We start from the raw sequence: 20406 nt of genomic DNA, 5'->3' as shown, positions 1-20406 counted from the left end.
CCACGTTTCTGGTTTCTTTAAAGAAATATTTTTTAAAAAATCCACGTTTCTGGTTTCTTTGAAGAAATATTTTTTAAAAAATCCACGTTTCTGTTTTTTAAAAAATCCACGTTTCTGGTTTCTTTGAAGAAATATTTTTTAAAAAATCCACGTTTCTGGTTTCTTTGAAGAAATATTTTTTAAAAAATCCACGTTTCTGGTTTCTTTGAAGAAATATTTTTTAAAAAATCCACGTTTCTGGTTTCTTTGAAGAAATGTTTTTTAAAAAATCCACGTTTCTGGTTTCTTTGAAGAAATATTTTTTAAAAAATCCACGTTTCTGGTTTCTTTGAAGAAATATTTTTTAAAAAATCCACGTTTCTGGTTTCTTTGAAGAAATATTTTTTAAAAAATCCACGTTTCTGGTTTCTTTGAAGAAATATTTTTTAAAAAATCCACGTTTCTGGTTTCTTTGAAGAAATATTTTTTAAAAAATCCACGTTTCTGGTTTCTTTGAAGAAATATTTTTTAAAAAATCCACGTTTCTGGTTTCTTTGAACAAATATTTTTTAAAAAATCCACGTTTCTGGTTTCTTTGAAGAAATATTTTTTAAAAATCCAGGGTTGTGGTCCCTTTGAAGAAATGTTTTTTTAAAAAATCCACGTTTTTTGGTTCCTTTAAAAAATATTTTTTAAAAAATCCACGTTTCTGGTTCCTTTGAAGAAATATTTTTTAAAAAATCCACGTTTCTGGTTCCTTTGAAGAAATATTTTTTTTAAAAATCCACGTTTGTGGTTCCTTTAAAGAAATATTTTTTAAAAAATCCACGTTTCTAGTTCGTTTGAAGAAATATTTTTTAAAAAATCCACGTTTCTGGTTCCTTTGAAGAAATATTTTTTAAAAAATCCACGTTTTTTGATCCTTTAAAACAATTTATGTACAAATCTCATGAGATTTGCAAAATCCCGTTAAAGTTGTAAAATTACCAAACGATGGCAACCCTCTTCTCACTAAAGTAAACATAAACAATAAATCATCAGGAAGTCAAAAGTCATTACAGGCGGTGTGTGTGTAAATAAAAAAAACTATTTTTGTAAATATTTTAAATAAAACTGCTGCAAAATTAAACACTTTTGTATGGAACCTAGTGCTGGAGAGATCAGTGACATTGGATTGTTAAAATTCAAGAGATAGCCAACCGAAGAAGACAATTAATTCGCATTTGGCAAATTGTAACCCTTGTCCCCCAATTCTTATCAGTTGTTGGGCATTGTAGTAGAGACAACAACCATTTATGTTAAGTGAGGTGTAGCCCACAACCCAAATGGCTTCCAAATTCTATTACTTTGGTTTCGGCAGCAATCTTTTGGCCCGACGTTTACATTTACAAAATCCCACAGCCGTCAGGGTGGGTCCTGGGAAATTGGAGGTATGTTTTGAAAACTTGAATAGCAACTATTCAATATTTATTGAAATTGTTTTCTTTTTTGTTGTGTGTCACAGAATTATAGTTTAGATTTTTATTTTCCCTCCAAAAGATGGATGGGTGCAGCGGCCACAATTGTGCCCACCCCAGATGATCATGTTTGGGGTGCCATATGGGAAATTGATGGCTGTGATTTGGAGCATCTGGATAAGTGGGTTGACAATTTTGTAAAACAAACCAAGGGCAAAAGAAAAACACCATTCCAACATTTAAATTATTTCAAAATATTTTAAATAAAATTAAAAAAAAAAATTTGAATGATGTTTTTTTCTTTTGCCTTAATATCATCATTAAAAAAAAAACTAATAAAAATTTAATCTCCATTCCAGTCAAGAAGGAGTCCACGAAGGCATTTACACACCCATCACCGTTGAGGTCTACTGTCCCACCCTGGATCATGCCCTTTCATGTAGGGCATATCATTTGTGTAAACAACCGGAGGGCCATCTGAAATTGTTTCCCCACGAAAAAGTACCCCTGGAAAGACAACCGTCGTTGACTTATCTCAAAACACTGATAAAGGGTGCCGAAGAAACGGGCATTCCTGCCGATTATGTCCGATGGCTGAGGAGCATTCGCCATAATTCTAAAATTGCGGAATATTTTGAAAAGGAATTGCAATTGGAAAATGTTGTTTTGTCATAAGGAAATTGTTGTTGTTGGAAAAATGTATTAAACAAAATGTAAAAATCTAGTATTATTTTTCGTTTTAAACACAATTCAATGATTATTTGTTATAACCTCCAAAATATACTGGAGGACAAGGACAAAATTATAACACATCGAAAAATTCCCGATCAGCTTAAAATTCGATCAAGATAAACTTAAAATTCGATCAGCTTAAAATTCGATAACGAAACAAATTCGATCGAAATTAATTCCTGTAGGCTCACATTTCTCAATTTTTATACCCTACACCACAAGGTATTATGTCTTTGTGCATTTGTTTATAACAGGCAAAAGGAAACGAGATAGACCCATATTTCCTTTTGATGACCTGCATAGAATCACATTCTAAGTCAAAGTAAAGGTCGCATTTATTGCCCGATTCAGATGAAATTTGGCACAAACCATTTGTTTGATCCAAGGACGAACCCTATTCAATTTGGAGATAATCGGACAAAATTTAGATATAGCTCCCATATAAATCTTCGTCCGATTTGACTTTTATGGTGCACCAAACGTGTAATATTAGGCCAAATAATATGAAATTTGGCACTTACGACCAAATTGAGTCTAGAAACAAGTATATCAAATTTGGTGGAGATCGGTTCAGATATAGCTATAGCTCCCATGTATATTATTCCGCCGATTTGTTGAATTTGTCCTGCATAGCCGCAATATGCAATCTGTAACAACGATATTTGGGGGAATGTATCAAATACAGCTCAGAAATGCCCTTGCCAAATTTAATCGCGATCGATAGAGATTTGGATATAGCTCCCATATAAATCTTCGTCCGATTTGCCTTTTATTGTGCACCAAAAGGATAATATTAGCCCAAATAAGATGGAATTTAGCACTTACTACCAAATTGTATCTAGAAACAAGTATGTCAAATTTGGTGAAAATCGGTTCAGATATAGCTATAGCTCCCATAATTATTGTTCATCCGATTTGCTATTTTCGTCCTCCGTAGCTGTAATATGCAATCTGTAACAACGATATTTGGGGAATATATCAAATACAGTCTATTTTATCGCGTTCGGTTGCCAAATTTTATCGCGTTCGGTTCAGATTTGGATATAGCTCCCATATAAATCTTCGTCCGATTTGCATTTTACTGTGCACCAAATGGAATTTGCCACATACGACCAAATTAGGCCTGAAAATAAGTATGCTAAATTTGATCGAAATCGGTTCAGATATAGCTATAGCTCCCATGTATATTGTTCCACCGATTTGTTGAATTTGTCCTGCACAGCCACAATACGCACTCCGTAGTAACGATATTCGGGGAGATATATCATATGCAGCTCAGAAATGCCCTTGCCAATTTTTATAGAGATCGGTTCAGATTTGGATATAGCTCCCATATAAATCTTCGTCCGATTTGCCTTTTATTGTCAACAAAATGGGTAATATTAGCTCAAATGGGATGAAAATTGGCACTTACGACCAGATTGAGTGTAGAAGCAAGTATTTCAAATTTGGTGGAAATCGGTTCAGATATAGCTACAGCTCCCTTGTATATTGTTCATCCGATTTGTTGAATTTGTCCTGCACAGCCGCGATATGCACTCCGTAGTAACGATATTCGTGGAAATATATCCAACACAGTTCAGAAATACCTTAGCCATAAATAAAACACAATTTCCATTTTTTGAAGTCAGATGAAATATGGGATTTTTAATATAATTCGTTATTTATTTCATCCAAATATTTTTTTGTTGTTGTGGTTTTTATAGTATTTTTCTTGGTTATTTTCCTTTTGCATTTTGGGTAAATACATTATTCATAATTTTATTTTCAATATTTTCGTTTTTTTTTTTCCAAAAAAAAAAAATAATTTTTATAAAAAAATTGCCAAAATTTAAAATAAAAAAAACTCAAAAAGTTAAAATATAACAGAAATAAAAATAAAATTTAAAAGAAAAAAAAAATAAAAAGATTTTGAAAATAAAACAAATTTAGAATTTATACCAAAATAGCATCTATTGCGTTCTGGGCTTGCTTAGGTTGTTTGCAATACTTTTTTTCATGACTTGACAACAATTTTTTGCTAGCTTGATTGTTTTCTATTTGATTTAGAGGTGGAGGAAAAAGAGGCAAAATTTGGGCTAAATATTTTCCAATGTCCGTGTTTAGATTTGGGGACAAAGAATAGAGGGAGGTTTAATAAATGTGTAAATGTTGTTTTTTTTTTTCAGTTGTTTAATATAACTTATTATTGTGAAAGGTTTTTTTAACATATAAAATCACATTGAAATTTGTGTAGATTTGTTGAAGAACGTCATTCATTTCTTTATATAGGTATTTTTGTTTTATAAATCTCTAGATTTGATATAGCTTTTATGTATGTAAATGTGTAGTACATTCGGTTATCGTTTTCCTTTAAGTGTTATAATTTGTCTATTTTTTGTTTTGTTTTTATTTTAAGAAACATCTTTATAGTTCTAACTATGTTGCTGTTGTTGTTATATTCTCAAAGATTCACAATGGAAACAAAAAATATTTAAAAAAAGATTGGTTCAAAATCATAAAATAGTGTTCTTGGGGAGGGGGTAAAAAATTCGATCACTTCAAGAATAGAGCAAGTTCCTAGTATAAGTATATATTGTTGTTGTTGTTGTTTTCTGAAACCAAAACATAAATCTACACTATTTGAAAAAAATACATAGTTCTACCGTAGTGTTTGTTTCAGTTTCATGTGGTTGTGTGTTGGTGTGTGTGTGTTTGCTAATTCTATTTCTTTTTGCTGCCTCCCTTGTTTTCGTTTTCATTGACAATCTTCTTTTTCAAAGCATCTTTGTAGTCCAAAATGTTTCCATTCCATTTGGTAACCGTTTCGTTTTCACAAATCCAAATCTCTTCAGCCACCTAAAAAATACAAAAAAAAACATTTTTGTTATTCAAAACTCCAAATCATACACAATTCCATCCTTTTCCAACCCACCTGATTAATCAATCTGAAATCGTGAGAAACCAACACCATGCCACCATCGAAATCATTGATGGCATCAGCCAAAGCATCAATGGTTTCCATATCCAAGTGATTGGTAGGTTCATCAAGCAGCAGCAAATGTGGCACCTGCCATGCCAGCCAGGCAAACACCACACGACAACGCTGGCCATCGGACAGCTGACGTATGGGACACACCTGTTGTCGCCCGGTCAAGCCATAACGGCCAATAATTTTACGCATTTCTTCTTTTTCCTTGACTTCGGGGAAGGCACGCATCATGTATTCCAGGGGGCTGGCATCCAAATCTAACAATTCATGCAAATGCTGATGATAGCGGGCAATACGTAAATGGGAATTTTTGCGAATCATGCCGGATGTGGGCACCAAATCACCATATAACAATTTCAGCAGGGTTGATTTGCCAGCACCTAAAAGACGACATTAATTATTTGCCATTTAATACCTTATATCTTAAGCTCCACTTACCATTGGGTCCCACCAAGGCCAGACGAGTATCCAAATCAATACCAAACTCCAGATTCTTATAAATCCAGGGGGTATTCTCATTGTAGCGGAAACTGACATTTTGCACCATGATAACGGGTGGTGGAATTGTGCCGCACGAGGGGAAATAGAAATTCAACACTTTGTCATCCGAGACCTTTTCCGTCAACCCCTGGGCTACCATTTTGGCCAATGTCTTCTCCTTGGATTGGGCTTGGCGGGCCAGTTTTGCAGAACCGTGACCGAAACGTGCAATATAGTTTTTCATATGGGCAATTTGATCCTGTTCCCAGGCATATTGTTTGGCCTGATTTTCCAGCTGTTCCATGCGGGTACGCACAAATGCCTCATAGTTGCCACCATAGTATTTCAAACGTTTCTGGGTCATGTGTATGATGTTGGTACACACACCGTTAAGGAAATCCTGGGAATGCGATATAATGACTAGAATACGTTTGTATTCCTTCAGCTCTTCCTCCAGCCACACACAAGCATCCAAATCCAAGTGATTGGTCGGTTCATCGAGCAGCAGCAAATGGGGTTTAACGAAAAGGGCACGGGCCAAAGCAATACGCATACGCCAACCACCTGTAATCAGAAAGATCATGACCTTAGTGTCCAATTCCCAAGTTAAAAATATGGCAACTTACCAGAGAAATCCTTGGCCTGTTTCTGTTGCATTTGCTTGTCGAAACCCAAACCGTGAAGAATGCGCGCAGCCTTTACCTCGGCCAAATCGGCAGCCATATCATCAAGACGTTCATAAATATCAATCAACTGTTCCTGATCGTTGTCATCTTCGCTCATGGCCAATTCTTCGGCCAGTTTTTCCAGCTTAACTCTTTCCTCGTCGACTTCCATGACACACTGCAAGGCCGTCTTGGAACTGGCAGGAATTTCCCTTGACAAATAGAAAATATCCATATGTTCTGGTATGGGCACCTCGCGATTACCCAATACAGCCAACAATGATGATTTACCACAACCATTTAAGCCAATAACACCATAACGTCGGCCACAATTCAATTCCAACATGGTGTCCTGCAGCAGTTCACTGCCAAAGAATGTAATGGAGAAATTTTCTATTTTAATATCACGTGAACGAGGATGTGAGGCCAGGGAACCGGTACAGGCTCTAGCTTCGGCAGAGATGCGTGCCTCCTCTTCCAGTTTGGCACACAATTTCTCCTCTTCGGTCATTTCACGTGGTGGCTCATTATTGCCATTGGTGACACCATTTGTTTTCTTGGCCGATGAAATGGTGGTGATTTTCTTGTTGCGTGCGTCCTTTTTGCGTTGGGCATCGCGTTTTTTGGCGTCCGAAGGCATTGTGGCTCAGTTGTTGGGCGTGACACTAACGAAGAAATGTGGAAAAAGGATACCTGGATGGAATAAAAATAAATTAATCACAAAAAAATTAGCATGATTTAAATCACTACAGTACTAAATTAATTTTGCTTGGACAAAAGATAACAGGCATTCACAGGCATGATTGGAATTAGAGAAATGGCTAATATAAACACTTAATATGGCTCTGGAATGTACTTTTGGTCATTGTGGAAGTATGTAGTTTTCTATTTCCACAAAATAACGACATTTTTCTTCCATGGAACAATATTAAACATGTTTTTCCTTGGGCCAGCAATACTAAGTGACAACTATTCATTGGCACACATTGAACATACCCCCCGCATTGTTGACAATAAAAAACGTTAATCTCTCCGAGAACGCACCTCAAGAGAGCGATGTAAGGGAAAAAAAAGAGGCAAATCGATGAATCGCACATGTCTGCGAAATGATGGAACAAAGAAATTATGAAAAAGAATCATTACAGATCTTTAGATTTCAATTTTCACAAATGAAATCATTTGAAAGGCAGACAAAAACAATTATTCTGCCTCGGATTTTGCATTTGGAGCACAACCCCATCTTGTGGCCCTGAAAAAAAAATTCAATAAATGATACACCACCGACCACAGACCGACCGAAACCGTACGTCATACCAAACCCCAATCATCATCATCTATTGTTACAAACGTTTTGCCATAAAAAGCATGAATACCTGATACCTTTCCAATACAAGAAAAAAATTATATACGAAAAAAATTCACAAAAATTTTCCGCATGCAGGCACACGCACACTTGCACAACAACTCTTCTTTTTTTCTGCTTTTATACTACTCACAAAGCAATTAATTACAAAAGATGATTCAACTTTTTTCTTGTGGCAATTTCGTTTTTTCCCGTTCGTTTCGCTTTTTCTTAATTTCTTCGTAAAATAAAGCGAAGAAAATTTCAGAATTTTAATTCTTATTTTCTTCACGTGTTTGCGTCGTTACAGACCGAGCCAACCTCCACACACAACGATTGGCTTTAAAGTGAGAGAGTTCTCGTTTTGTATCATCCCATTAGCACCTCTTACCTTTTGGAATATAAATGGGCTGTGAGATTTTTGGTATCAATACAATAAATAACAGGGTTATTTAATAAAAAAATTGAATAAATACTTTGTTGAATAAACTAAAACTTAAGTAAAACTCATTATTTTCCACAAAACGGAATTTTTTTGCACAATTTAATGTGACTGGCGCGAGAAATGTCAAAAGGGGTATATTCAGTTGCAATTAAGATTTGCTTAAGGTTGCTACCAATCATCTAACCGATCATCGAATAGCGGTGTAAATTAGAAAAAAATAGATTTTTTATCAAAAATTTCAATAAAAAATTATTTTTAAATTGAATTGCTAGTTAAATTTAAAAAGATCTTTGCACAATTTAATGTAAATACCCAGAAATATATTCAAGGGGTATGTTTAGTTTCCATTGCGGTCTGTTTAAGTGCCGTACATATCAACTAACATTTTTAACAAGTGTTAAATTATTAAAGTTGTTTTTTAAGAAAAATTACAATTTTTATATTTACTTAAACGAAAAAAGTTAAAAAAAAAAAAAAACAATATTTTCACAATTTAATACAACTGGCACGAGAATTGTGAAAATGGTACATTCAGTGACCATTAATGTATTTTTAAGGCTATCATCAAACCTATCATCCTATCATCTAACAAATATAGATTTCATTATTTTACCAGTATGAATTTAACCTGATTTTTAAATAAATCTCATTATTTTTCGAGAAACATTTTGTATAACAATTGTTATTAACAAATTTGAAGTTTCAAAGTTGTATTTTTTAAATTTAATTTTTGTCATCATTTTACCATGGATACATCAAAGTATGGGAAATTTGATATGTCAATATTTTTAAAAAGTTTGTTAAAAATAATTAGATTTTTATATATTTTCTTACACGATATTATTCGGAATTGCATATGAAATGTATTGTTCAACAATTTTAATAAATTTGCATAATTAGTCATTCAAAAATGGATTTTACAGTAGCTGTGTCAATGCGGCTATGGTATTGCATTTAAGACAACTTTTTATAGATTCATGAACATCAAAATGTTATTTTTAATGATGAGTAATTCCAAACAAAAATTTTAATTACTTTTTAAGGTATTTTGCTTCCCCCTTACCTTGTTAACAATGTTTTTAACACCCAACTTTTAATTGTCATTTAGGCATACAATGCAATTAATTGTCTCTTCACTTCCTTTTATAAAAATGGGAAAAAATATACTAACCTCCTTCCTTTGTTATGGCAAAAGTAATAAATATGTTCCTTATACGGCATTCGAACACATTCTTCACAATTTAGGTATTTTTTAATTGACTAATTTCAATGTCGTTGACCCAAAGCTACTTTAAATGTAATGCAAATAAAAACCATAACTCCATAATTGGCCAAAAGAAAGCCTTATATGTTATTCAAATCGATTCCGCTATCTGTCTTTATTTCTCTTGAATTCCGCCTTACATGCTTATTCGTTGTATTTTATCGGTTTTTTTTTTCATTCTCTCCCATAGTCCAATAAGAATTTCTAACACTAAACATACTACACAATGTATTGCAGTAAAAGGAAAGAAATCAGCTGTCTGCATTAGACGATAAATTATTATTAATAAAAAAGAAAAAACAAATAATAATTATTTAAATATAAACAAATATTTATTCTTTTTTATAATTTTATTTTAAATTAGTCCATTTAAATATTTCATCCGAGTCTAATAGTTATTTCTAACACTGAACATGCTCTACAATCCCTTACAGTAAGAAAGAGAGTCACTTAGCCGTCCTTAATAGATAATAAATAATTATTAATGTATATAAATACTAATTAGTTAAATATAAACCAACAATTTATTATAATTTTATTTTAATTTAGCCCATTTAAACATTTCATCAAAGTCTAATAGGTATTTATAACACTGAACACACACACACTCGATCCCTTACAGTAAGAGAGAAAGAGAGTACCTTAGCCGCATACAATAGATAAGAAATATTTATTAATGTATATAAATACAAATTAATTAAACATAAATCAATATTTTATAATATATTTTTGTTATAGTTTTTATTTAATTAAACCCCTATTAAACATTTCATCCTGGTTTTTCTTTTGATTGTAACCGGGAGAAGAGAAGTTCGCGGCAGCCCATGACAATTGTTACGCCGTTGACTTGCAACGACTCCGCGTTGTATGGTCTTACTCAGAGTCAGTTTAATTTATTGTGTGGGGGCGGAAAGTCATTTGCTTCGTCTTAAATAGCGGAAACTACTCGATAAAAGTAATAAAAAAAGGAAATTTTTTTTAAAAGAAAGAAGAATATTAACAAATTATAACTGAAATAAAGCAAAGTTAAATGAAATATTTGTGGCAATTGAAACAGGAAATTGCAAGGATTGTCAAAAGGCAAGTCAAGTTCTTGTCGTTGATTGTCCTCCCGGTAGACGTGTTGTTGTTTTTGTTGTAATGTGTGTAGAGTAGTGAAACAAGAAGAAGAAGAAGAAGACGAAAAAAAAAAAATTAAACTCCAGTAAGATTTTTTTTGTTTGTTTGTGCGTGCGTACGTGTGTTGTGTATGTGTTAAACAAAAAAGGGGGAAATGCAGTTTGATTAAGCGCACCAGGCAACCAAGAGAAACCAAAGTCTGTTCAGTGACAGTGAATGTTGAGCCGCCGCAGCCTTTTACCGCCCAAAGCAGGATAATATTCATGGGAATTGTGGAAATAAATGGAAAATTTATTTTGTTAAGATGTGTTTGATAGATATTGGAATTTCAATTAAATATTAAAAATGTGTGTTTGTTCAATGCATGATTTGCTGAAGTTGCAATTTAACGCCGTTAACTCCACTAACCCCAATTGAGTTGGTTCTTTTTCTCCCCTGTTGGCTGGCTGACTGGCTGCTGTTTGTGGCTACACCCAAAACGAAGTATATGAAATTTTTGATATTAAATTTTGTATTGTGATTTTTGAAAAAAACTTTTCTTTATCTTTTGTAGCCACAAGAAACTGAAATAAACAACAAAACCCTTGTGTGTGTTTGTGTGTTTTTTTATCACTCGTCTGTAATGTCTTTGTTGCTGTTAAGGAAATAATCTTAAATTTTCATACAAGTTTTGGGTTTATGTGGGTGTAAGGAACCAATTGGTTTCGAAAAAAAAAAACAAAAAAACGTGAAGCCGCTCTGGCCATCTACAGCAACAAATTAAAGCAAATGTGAAAATTTTTTGCCTCTAAGAAAAAAGAAGTTGTGGGTTTTTTTTGTTGAATCCATTTAGGATTTCAAAACGCCCACTCTAACCATTATTGGGCAAGAGAAAAAGGAATGTGACAAGAAAACATACCCGTGTTAAATGGTGTAAAACAAGTAATAATAAATACATAAAATTATCCAGTTGCTGTCCTGCTGGGTCCCCACCAACGAAGTTATTGATATGTGAATTTTATGGCCTTTCATTCTTTTTCCAGAAGAAGGAGTTCTTTCTTTTAACAAACCATTAACGAAAAGCAATAATCAAACAACGGAAAAAAAAATAAAACAAACTTGTGCAAGAAATATCTTGTTCTGTGTGTGAGTGTGTGTGCCTGTGTTTTACAATCAATTGTGGTGGGTCTCCAAGTCTTCATTCCCCCCACCCATATTTATCTTTGGTTTTTGGAGCCACAACCAATGTGCCATCGCCATCAACGCCGTTCCCAGCTTATTTGCATACATTTGAGGTAAGAGTGTGTGCGTAAGTGTGACTTTACAAGAAGTACCACCATCACTGTCATCGTTGCACCATCATCGTCATTTTACAACTCACTCACGTTTGGGGGCAACGTTGGTTCCAAAGCTTTACTTGTGTGCCATATAATACCACAGATCTGCTGCTGCCAAACAAACTTCTTTTGTGTTGTTTCTTCGTCTTCGTTCAAGTAGTTTGCTTTGTTTTTGTCTTGTAAAGTAGTTGGTGTTGTTGTTGTCGCCCACAACTGGCCCACAAAACAACAACCAGGCCATAAAAAAAAACAACATCATTTACACGACTTTTGATGTCCAGCATCTGAGTGTTGTAGTATTTGTGTCTCTGCTGTGTGGCCTAAAGCAAAAATCAAATGTAATATGGATTGCAGTCTTGCAGATCGGCAGCCAACAACATCGTCGTCGCCGTCACAATCATCAAACATCAACAATCATTATCAGCAGCAGCAGCAACAATCCGTTCATTATCTGGACGAAACGGTAAGTCTTATTCTTCTCCATCTTCATTTTTTTTGTTTATTTAAATAATTTCCATTAATTACCAAAAGAGGGTCCATAAAATAATGGCCAACCTCATTTAGAGTTCTATTTGTGTAAACACACAACAAATGCATTGCGTTTTGTTTACATTTACCTCTAACAAAACAACAACAGCAACAACAAAATAAACTTTACCCTCCAGGAAAAAATAAACAAAACTTTCTTCTCATTTCCACGAACTTGCCATCGGGTACCTTTCAATAAATCGATCTCTAAGCACACTTTCTTTTAAGTACACTCTCGCACAAACCGAACACCAGCCGATGCAATCCCATTTATTTACATCAGTTGCCGAAAGTTTGATGTTCGTTCAATGTTTTTCTTATTTCGTTTTGTTTACATTAATGGCGGTAGGCGCTAAGGTCTCCTTTTTTTCACTAGCTCTCTCTCTCCCTTTTCTGTCTCGCATCACACAATAACGGTACATGTTCATTATCATGAATTCCTTTCAAAATGCCCAGGGTTGCCAATGTAAGAACGTGACTTATGAGAACATGTCACAAGATCATGTAAAGTTAACGTAAGGGAACGTAACGCAACGTATGGTGTTTGTAAATGCTATTTTAATGGGAATTTCTTAAATATGACAATATAAACAATTAAATTTAACGAAAAAATGCTACTATGTAAATATTGGCCGAATAATGAGCATAATTAGGCTTATTTTTATTTATTTCGTTTGTTTACATTAATGGCGGTCGGAGCTAATGTCTTCTTTTTTCACTCGCTGACTCTCTTTCTCGCCTTACAAGAACGGTACACGTTTATTACCATGAATTCCTTTCTAAAATACACAGGGTTGTCATCATGTGAAGTTAACGTAAGGGAACGTAACGCAACGTATGATGTTTGTAACCGCAATTCTAATGGGAATTTCTTATACAATTAATAGAATTGATTAAATGTGACAATATAAATAATTTTTTTAACGAAAAAATGCTAATATGTAAATATTGGCCGAATAATAAGGATAAATTATCCTTATGCTTTTTTCTAGATAAGAAAACATTGCCCATAAAGTTGTCATAACGTGAAATGTTATTCTAATAAGATTACAGCTAGCAACAATACGATGATCATGAGAATTTCTTTCAAAAAAACAAGGGTTGCCAAATTAAAAACATGTCAACTTGACTGTAACGATACGTATGGTGATTGTAAAGAGTATTACAATTTGAATTTCCTTTTAAATATGATATATCTAAAGATTTGTTTGAAGATATTATTATTAATAGAAAAATGTTTCAGATAAGGATATGAGGATACTGTTATCCTGGTAAAGTTTGCGATATAAAAATGTTAGCCGATTTTTTTATGGAAAAATTTTTAACCGTGGATTAATTTTTTATCCAAATAAAATTTTCCGTAGTATTTTCTATATAAAAATCTGCTGCAGCTAAAATTTTCTGCAAGAAAAATTCAAACAAATGTAGTTTTGTATAAATTTTTTTATTCTATTTTATCCAAAAGGGAATTTAACTGAGGAAAAGCTATTCGAACAAAGTTTTTAATGGTAAAATCTAATTTAAGTGAAATTTTCTGTGAAAAAATTTTATACGAACAAAATATTCTATTGGAAATTTTTATCCGAATAAAAATTTCTATTAGATCCATATGATTTTTTACGGAAAATTTTTTACTTCGTAATTTTTCATAAAATTGCTATCGGAACAAGACTTCGTAGGATTTTCTATATGAAAATCTGATGAAAAAAAATTTATACGACGTCAATTATGTATACAAATATGTTATCCAATTTTATTCAAATGAGAATTTAACTAAGAAAAGGCTATCCGAACAAAGTTTTCTATAGGAAAATCTAGTCTACGTGAAATTTTTTGTGGAAAAAAAATTTATCCGAACAAAATATTCTATGGGAAATTTTTATCCGAATAAAAATTTCTATGAGATCCAGGTGATTTTTTACGGAAAATTTTTTACTTCGTAATTTTCCATAAAATTTTTATCGGAATAAGACTTTTCGTAGGAATTTCTTTATGAAAATCTGATGAAATAATTTGTACGACCTCAAGTTTGTATAAAAATAATTTATCCAATTTTATCCAAATGAGATAAAAGTATCCGAACAAAGTTTTCTATAGGAAAATCTATTCTACGTGAAATTTTATGTGGATAAAATTTTATCCGTGGAAGATTTTCTTTAAATATTCGTATCTGTTTTTATCAGAATAAGATATTTTGTAGGATTTTCTCTAGAAAAATTTGACCTAAGTGAAATTTTCTATGGGAAAATTTTATCCGAAAAGGAATTTTTTATAGAAAAGTTTGTATCCAATTTTATCCGAAAGAGATTTAACATAAGATTTTTCACGGAAAAAATTATCCGAAAAAGAATTTAATTAAAATTTTTTATGTAAAGAGAATTTTACACCGATACAAATTTTATTGAAAAAATTGTCTAAAGAAATTTCTAAATGACTGCTATTTTTCCCAAAGACACTCATATCCGAATAGAACTCTTAGCATATTTATCCTTATCTTCTTCCTTTGGTCTCCTATTTATTTTTACCCTTGCCTGTTAACATTATCCCCATTTTTTACCTTGATTGACAGTTGCATCTTGATATAAATTAAGAAAGAGAAAAAAAAAAAAACAATTGGATTAAATATTATCTCTCGAACCCATCAGTAAATTGACATATTATTTTATTTAGGATTATCCTTTTCAAATAGTCTTTCTCTATTATACCTGTTTGTATCGCATTCTTATCGATGGGATATTGTTTTCTCGATCCCTCCCTCTCTGTCACATTGGATATTTACTCATTTGTTGAATCGTTGTCACTTTATATCGGTTTTCTTTTATATTTACTCCAAATAGTTTGTTTTCTTTTGATTGCTTCTCCGAGAACTCAAACAGTCCTTTTTTCACTTTTGGTCTCATATTTATTTATCTTTTCCAAATAGTGCCTCGGCATTATTTTCATTAGGCAATGGGTTATTATATTCGTTAAACGGAGATATTACCGGGTAATATTTGTGTCAATTCTCCCAGGTTTGAACTGACATTTTCTCTCTTTCACACACTCTCAAATTTTTTTTACTTTCCAAGTAGTTCCTTATTCATAGATGTGCAAGTAGGCACGCTAGCGTTGCCGTCTCTTAGTCTCTGACATAAACAAATATTTTTTTTACAATTATTTTTATAAAATAATTTTTGAGTTAATTTTGATCATATTTTCGCTTAAAAATTATTAAATGTGTTAAAATTCAACTCAGGAAAATTATTTCAAAATTCCCTTAAGAAAATCTCATTATTTTGCCCATCAATGCCCTTATTGGCACTGTTTTGTTGAGCAAATGGTTTTTATATTCAGTTTTTATTAACTCGGTCTTTTTCTCTCTCCCTCTCTTTTTCAAATATTTTTTTTATTTCCAAGTAGTCCCTTATTAGATCACCATTATTTTTATTGGGCAACTTTTTTTTTATTAACCCACTCCCTTTCTCTCTCTTTCTCAAATATTTTTGTTTATTTTCCAAATAGTTCTTTATTAGTTCGCCATTATTTTTATTTGGCAATGGTTTTTTACTTTCATTTAACGAAGACATTGCCCACACACACTCTCTCCCTCTCACTCCATCATTTTTTACTGATATTCCTTCATATGCCGAGTAGCAACACTGTGACTCGTCTCTCACGTATTTTTTCATTTTTTAATTATTTTTATATCCATTTAACGGAGACATCACCCACACACACACTTGCTCCCTCTCACTCTCTCATTATTTTTCTTTACTGATATTCCTTCATTTGCCGATTAGCATTATTTTGGGTCGTCTTCCTTTTTGTTTACTTACGGGTTTTCACATTACTCAGAGAGTATATCTCTATCTCTCACATTTTCTTTTTTATGATGTTTACTTATTTACCGCCAAGTGTCATTTAATACAGAGTTACCATAAATCCTAAATTAAAGCATGATTTATGGTGTTTACATTAAAACCCTTTGAGTAGATGCAAGTTTTAAAATAAATTAAATGAAAATATTATTTTTTTACGATTTGTTTATTTTTCTAAGAGAAGCTATGATCCTCCATTGTGGCAAGTGTAAAAATGGACTTTTTGGGAAATATGTTGTTGTTGTTGTTTTTCTCTCTCTATTGTTAGCAACCCTTAACTATCCTTTTTTGCCGGCAGGTGTTTCTATGACTCAAAACCCAAGAAAGCATGGCGAGAAAGCAAAAAGACTGTTGATATCGAATAAATAACAAAGAATAACATTTTATCATTCTTGGAAAATGGGGGGTGTTTTTGTCTTGCTTTGCCATGGCAGGACTGCACTGCCCTTGACAGTTCCTTGGGATATCCATCCTTGGTAGTGCAGAAAATTATTGTGATTGTCATAAGGCAGAAAAATGCGCATTTTCTCTCTGGGTGTGCGTGTGTGTTTGTGCTTGTGTGCGGGATTATCTGGGGGATTTTGTTTACTTTTTGTGATGAGTCATAGTTTTCGTTTTGTTATTTAGCAAATGAATTTCGTTTTGTTTGATGAATTGCTGGCACACGTTTCCAAACACACACACAGGGGCTAGAATTTTGGAAATTTCACAATGAGCTTTCCCGCTTGTTTTTCTTTTTTGTTTCCCTTCAATTTGTTTGGAACTCTGTGTGTGTATGTATCTGGAGAAAAACGAAAATTGCTGCCTGAATTCATTTAGGAAAATGACAATTTCATTTTGTCTAATGAGGGTGGTTTTACACACCAACCCACCCACCACCGCCCACTCAAGAAATCCCAATAATCATCCATGGTATTCGATGACTTCCATTAACCCGGTAATAAGGGATATTCTATTGATTTTGTTTTTGTTGTTTGTAATTAAGTCATTCCAGAGAATAGAAATGAGATTGTAGCCATTCAAAAGAGTAACAAAGGAAATAGAAAAAAGAGTTAATTAGTCATGGTTAATTGGAAACGTTGTTAGATGAGTCATTTGAAACGGGAGAAGAGAGAGATCAAAAGAGAGAAATGCAAGTCACTAGAAATAGAACAAAAAAAATGCCAAATTAACGGGAATATATTTCTAGGCCTAGGAGCCTAAAATAATACCATGTTCATACATGCGACATTTTCTCTTCAGATTTCATATTTGTAAATAAAATACCATAACCGAATGTAGATTTAAATCTCCACATCCGTTTTCGCAAGAATTCCTCCAGACGGCGTCTCAATGCCGTTTACACACATACGTGCAATATTTGCTTTACGCCGAACATGAATGTGATTACAGGCGCTTTGTGTAAGAAAAACATCATTTTGTCGTTTATCACTAATCCTCAGCTCGAAGATGTTGGCTTTAAGGTTCTCTAAAAAAACACACACACACACGACGACTTGCGTGCGTTTCCCCTCAACACACAGCTTCTTATCTTCGCCAGCAAAACAGAAATTGGATGTTGTTATGTTCTTGACATATTTTTTTACAGATGTAATCGCAACTTCTTGTATTTGTTTAAAAAGTATTTTATCTCTAAAGTGGCGATGACGGATGTTCAATTGTGGCTCGGCAAGGTCACCGAGAGATTTTGACATGTTTGGAAAGAAAATGAATCACAGGGTAATTCAAAGGTTTTAATGGAATTTAAACAATTTTATAAGGAAATGGAAAAATATGTTGCATCTAATAATTATATTGAAAAAATCAATTTTCGGATCTCATAACCGGTTATTCGGTTAATTAAATTTTTTTAGGGAAGTGGAAAAAACTTGTTGCATCAACACGAATAATCATTTTTTTCATTTAATTTTTTCGGATTTCATAACCGGTTACTCGGTTTTTTGGAACCGGTTAACCGGTTATTTGCTCAACACTAATAATTGTATTTATTTATTTTTTCATTTTTTGGGTTTCATAACCGGTTATTCGGTTTTTTGAAACCGGGTAACCGGTTTTTTTGAAACCGGGTAACCGGTTTTTTTTTGAAACCGGGTAACCGGTTTTTTTTGCTAATTTTTGACATGTTTAGAAAAAGTAAAAAAGGCAGAGGGTAGTTTAAAGGTTTTAGTGGAATTTAAACAATTTTAAAGAGAAAAAAATTAAGCATCAACACGAATAATTATTTTTTTCATTTAATTTTTTTTTTATTTCATAACCGGTTATTCGGTTTTTTTGGAACCGGTTAATCGGTTATTTTCTCAACACTAATGATTATATTGATTTTTTTCATTTGCATTTTTTTGGGATTTCATAACCGGTTATTCGTTTTTTTTTTGGAAACGGGTAACCGCTTTTTTTTCTAATTTTGGACATGTTTAGAAAGAAAAATAGCCACAGGGTAGTTTGAAGGTTTCAATGAAATTCAAACAACTTTATAGGGAAAAGGAAACAATTTGGCATCAACACTAATGTTTAGATTGAAATTTTTTTCATTTAAATTTTATCGGATTTCATAACCGGTTTATCGGTTGTTTGGAATCGGGTAATCGGTTATTTGCTCAACACTAATAATTACTATGATTTTTTTATTTAAATTTTTTCATGTTTCATAACCAGTTATTCGGTTTTTTTGGAACCGGGTAAGCGATTTTTCATAACCGGTTATTCGGTTTTTGGAAACCGGGTAACCTATTTTTTTGCTAATTTTTTATAGCAAATTGTAGTCACATTTACTCATATTATGTTCCTTTTCCCTTATATACTCCATATTCACATATTTTGAGTAGGGTTTTCGCGTTTTTGAACCGGTTACTCAAATTATCGCTTTATTTTGTTGCTATTTTTATTAATTTTCTAACCACCATTTTTACTTATACTACATGTTTTTTGAATTCTTAACTCTATATTTACAGTCTTCGAACCTGTTATTCGGGTTTTGGAACTGGTTACTCGAATATTCGTTGGGTTTTAAGGCAGCATTATTGCTATTTTTGTGAATTTTCTAATCCGTTTGACCTTAAAATTCCAATTTGTCACTTTTTTGAACCGATTATACGATTTTTTTGGAGCCGGGTAAACGGTTATTCGCCTCAAATTGAAGCTAATTGTTAATTATTTTAAACTATGCCTTTTGAATTTTCAACTCCATATTACCATTTTCAGACTTCCCAACCGGTTTATCGGTTTTTTGGAACCCGGCGACATGTCACATTTCTTGCTGATTACAAATATATTAATAATTATTTTTAAATTTCATACTCACATTTTTGAACCGGTTACTCGTGGAATTTAAACCGGTTACTCTAATATTTGTTGGATATGAATGGAGAATAGTTGCTATTTTTTTATTAAATATCTGATCCATTTGACCTTAAAATTCCATTTTCTCATTTTTTGAACCGGTTATACGGTTTTTTTGGAGCCGTGTAACCGGTTATTCGCTTTAATTTTCCGTTTTAATAGAAATTGTTTTAATGTTTTAATTAACATGCTACTCCTTTGGACATTCATGTAATGTATGGGGTGTTATGGAACCGATTACTCGAGATTTTGAAACCGGTTACTCGTTTATTTTTCAACTATTATAAGATTTATTTCGTCTTTTTATTTTAACTATACTATCCCCTTGCTTTATAATTCTATACGTGTGGTTTTGAAACCGGTTACTCAAGCTTATGAAACGGTTACTCACTAAATTTTCCGTTTTAAGGGTGAATTCTTTGATGTTTTAATTAATATGCTATTTTTTTTGAAATTTAAGTAGTGTATAGGTTGTTTTGGAACCGATTACTTGAGTTTCGAAACCGGTTACTCGTTTATTTTTCAACTTTTATAAGTTTTTCTTTCTTATTTTTATTTTTTACTATACTATCCCTTCCTTTATAATTCTATACGTATGGTTTTGAAACCGGTTACTCATGTTTTGAAACCGGTTACTCACTAAATTTTTCGTTTTAAGGGGGAATTCTTTGATGTTTTAATTAATATTCCATTCATACGGGAAAAGTCTAGCGTAATTTGGAACCGAATACTTAAGTTTTGAAACCGGTTACTCGCCTATTTTTTCACTTTTTATAAGATTATTTTCTTTATTTTATTTTGTAACATATTACGATTTGTTTTATAATTCCAAATGTATGGTTTTGAAACCGATTATTCGAGTTTTTGAAACCGGTTACTCGCTTAATTTTCCGTTTTAATGGGAAATTCTTT

General features: G+C 32.7%; 3 protein-coding genes across 6 annotated transcripts in view; 2 read left to right on the top strand and 1 right to left on the bottom strand.

Annotated features, from left to right (window-relative positions):
* Positions 1-1008: 1008 nt before the first annotated feature.
* On the top strand, positions 1009-2163 carry LOC101898676 (gamma-glutamylcyclotransferase). Its single transcript, XM_011295725.3, has 3 exons — positions 1009-1409; positions 1484-1617; positions 1796-2163. Exons 1-3 carry the CDS (start codon positions 1305-1307, stop codon positions 2109-2111), a joined length of 555 nt encoding a protein of 184 aa, XP_011294027.1. The 5' UTR covers positions 1009-1304; the 3' UTR covers positions 2112-2163.
* A 1622-nt stretch (positions 2164-3785) lies between these two features.
* Positions 3786-8184, bottom strand: LOC101897819 (ATP-binding cassette sub-family F member 2). Of its 2 annotated transcripts, none has more exons than XM_011295726.3 (5): positions 8018-8184; positions 6246-6977; positions 5578-6183; positions 5083-5519; positions 3786-5006 (listed from the first exon to the last, which is right to left on the bottom strand). In XM_011295726.3, exons 2-5 carry the CDS (start codon positions 6922-6924, stop codon positions 4872-4874), a joined length of 1857 nt encoding a protein of 618 aa, XP_011294028.1. In that variant the 5' UTR covers positions 6925-6977; positions 8018-8184; the 3' UTR covers positions 3786-4871. The 2 variants fall into 2 exon arrangements, with proteins under 2 accessions (XP_011294028.1, XP_005187164.1); XM_005187107.4 differs by lacking the exon at positions 8018-8184 and adding an exon at positions 7781-7982.
* Positions 8185-10221: 2037 nt separating this feature from the next.
* Positions 10222-20406, top strand: part of LOC101901551 (ras-associated and pleckstrin homology domains-containing protein 1) — a 95256-nt gene continuing 85071 nt past the window's right edge. The window contains exons 1-3 of one of the 3 annotated variants that reach the window (XM_059122478.1): positions 10229-10290; positions 11477-11728; positions 12125-12233. In XM_059122478.1, coding sequence (XP_058978461.1) covers positions 11679-11728; positions 12125-12233 — 159 coding nt within the window. In that variant the 5' untranslated portion in view covers positions 10229-10290; positions 11477-11678. Of the gene's footprint in view, positions 10416-10544; positions 11376-11476; positions 11729-12124; positions 12234-20406 lie in introns of those variants that run through there. The other 2 variants (XM_059122477.1, XM_059122476.1) reach the window with 2 other exon arrangements.

The sequence above is a fragment of the Musca domestica genome, unplaced genomic scaffold (assembly GCF_030504385.1).
Source record: "Musca domestica strain aabys unplaced genomic scaffold, Musca_domestica.polishedcontigs.V.1.1 20, whole genome shotgun sequence".
Lineage (NCBI taxonomy): Eukaryota > Metazoa > Arthropoda > Insecta > Diptera > Muscidae > Musca > Musca domestica.
The sequence above is the reverse complement of the archived record's forward strand: the minus strand, read 5'-3'. Positions and strand labels throughout refer to the sequence as shown.

What these genes read in the sequence shown, in the direction of transcription:
- LOC101898676 (XM_011295725.3), top strand. Translation starts at nt 1,305, where the DNA reads ATGGCTTCCAAATTCTATTACTTTGGTTTCGGCAGCAATCTTTTGGCC. An exon ending in TGGGTCCTGGGAAATTGGAG is followed by an intron (nt 1,410 to 1,483) that starts GTATGTTTTGAA and finishes TGTGTGTCACAG; the next exon opens with AATTATAGTTTAGATTTTTA. An exon ending in GATTTGGAGCATCTGGATAA is followed by an intron (nt 1,618 to 1,795) that starts GTGGGTTGACAA and finishes TCTCCATTCCAG; the next exon opens with TCAAGAAGGAGTCCACGAAG.
- LOC101897819 (XM_011295726.3), bottom strand. Translation starts at nt 6,924, where the DNA reads ATGCCTTCGGACGCCAAAAAACGCGATGCCCAACGCAAAAAGGACGCA. An exon ending in GGCCTTGGTGGGACCCAATG is followed by an intron (nt 5,520 to 5,577) that starts GTAAGTGGAGCT and finishes GTCGTCTTTTAG; the next exon opens with GTGCTGGCAAATCAACCCTG. An exon ending in ATTTCAGATTGATTAATCAG is followed by an intron (nt 5,007 to 5,082) that starts GTGGGTTGGAAA and finishes TGTATTTTTTAG; the next exon opens with GTGGCTGAAGAGATTTGGAT.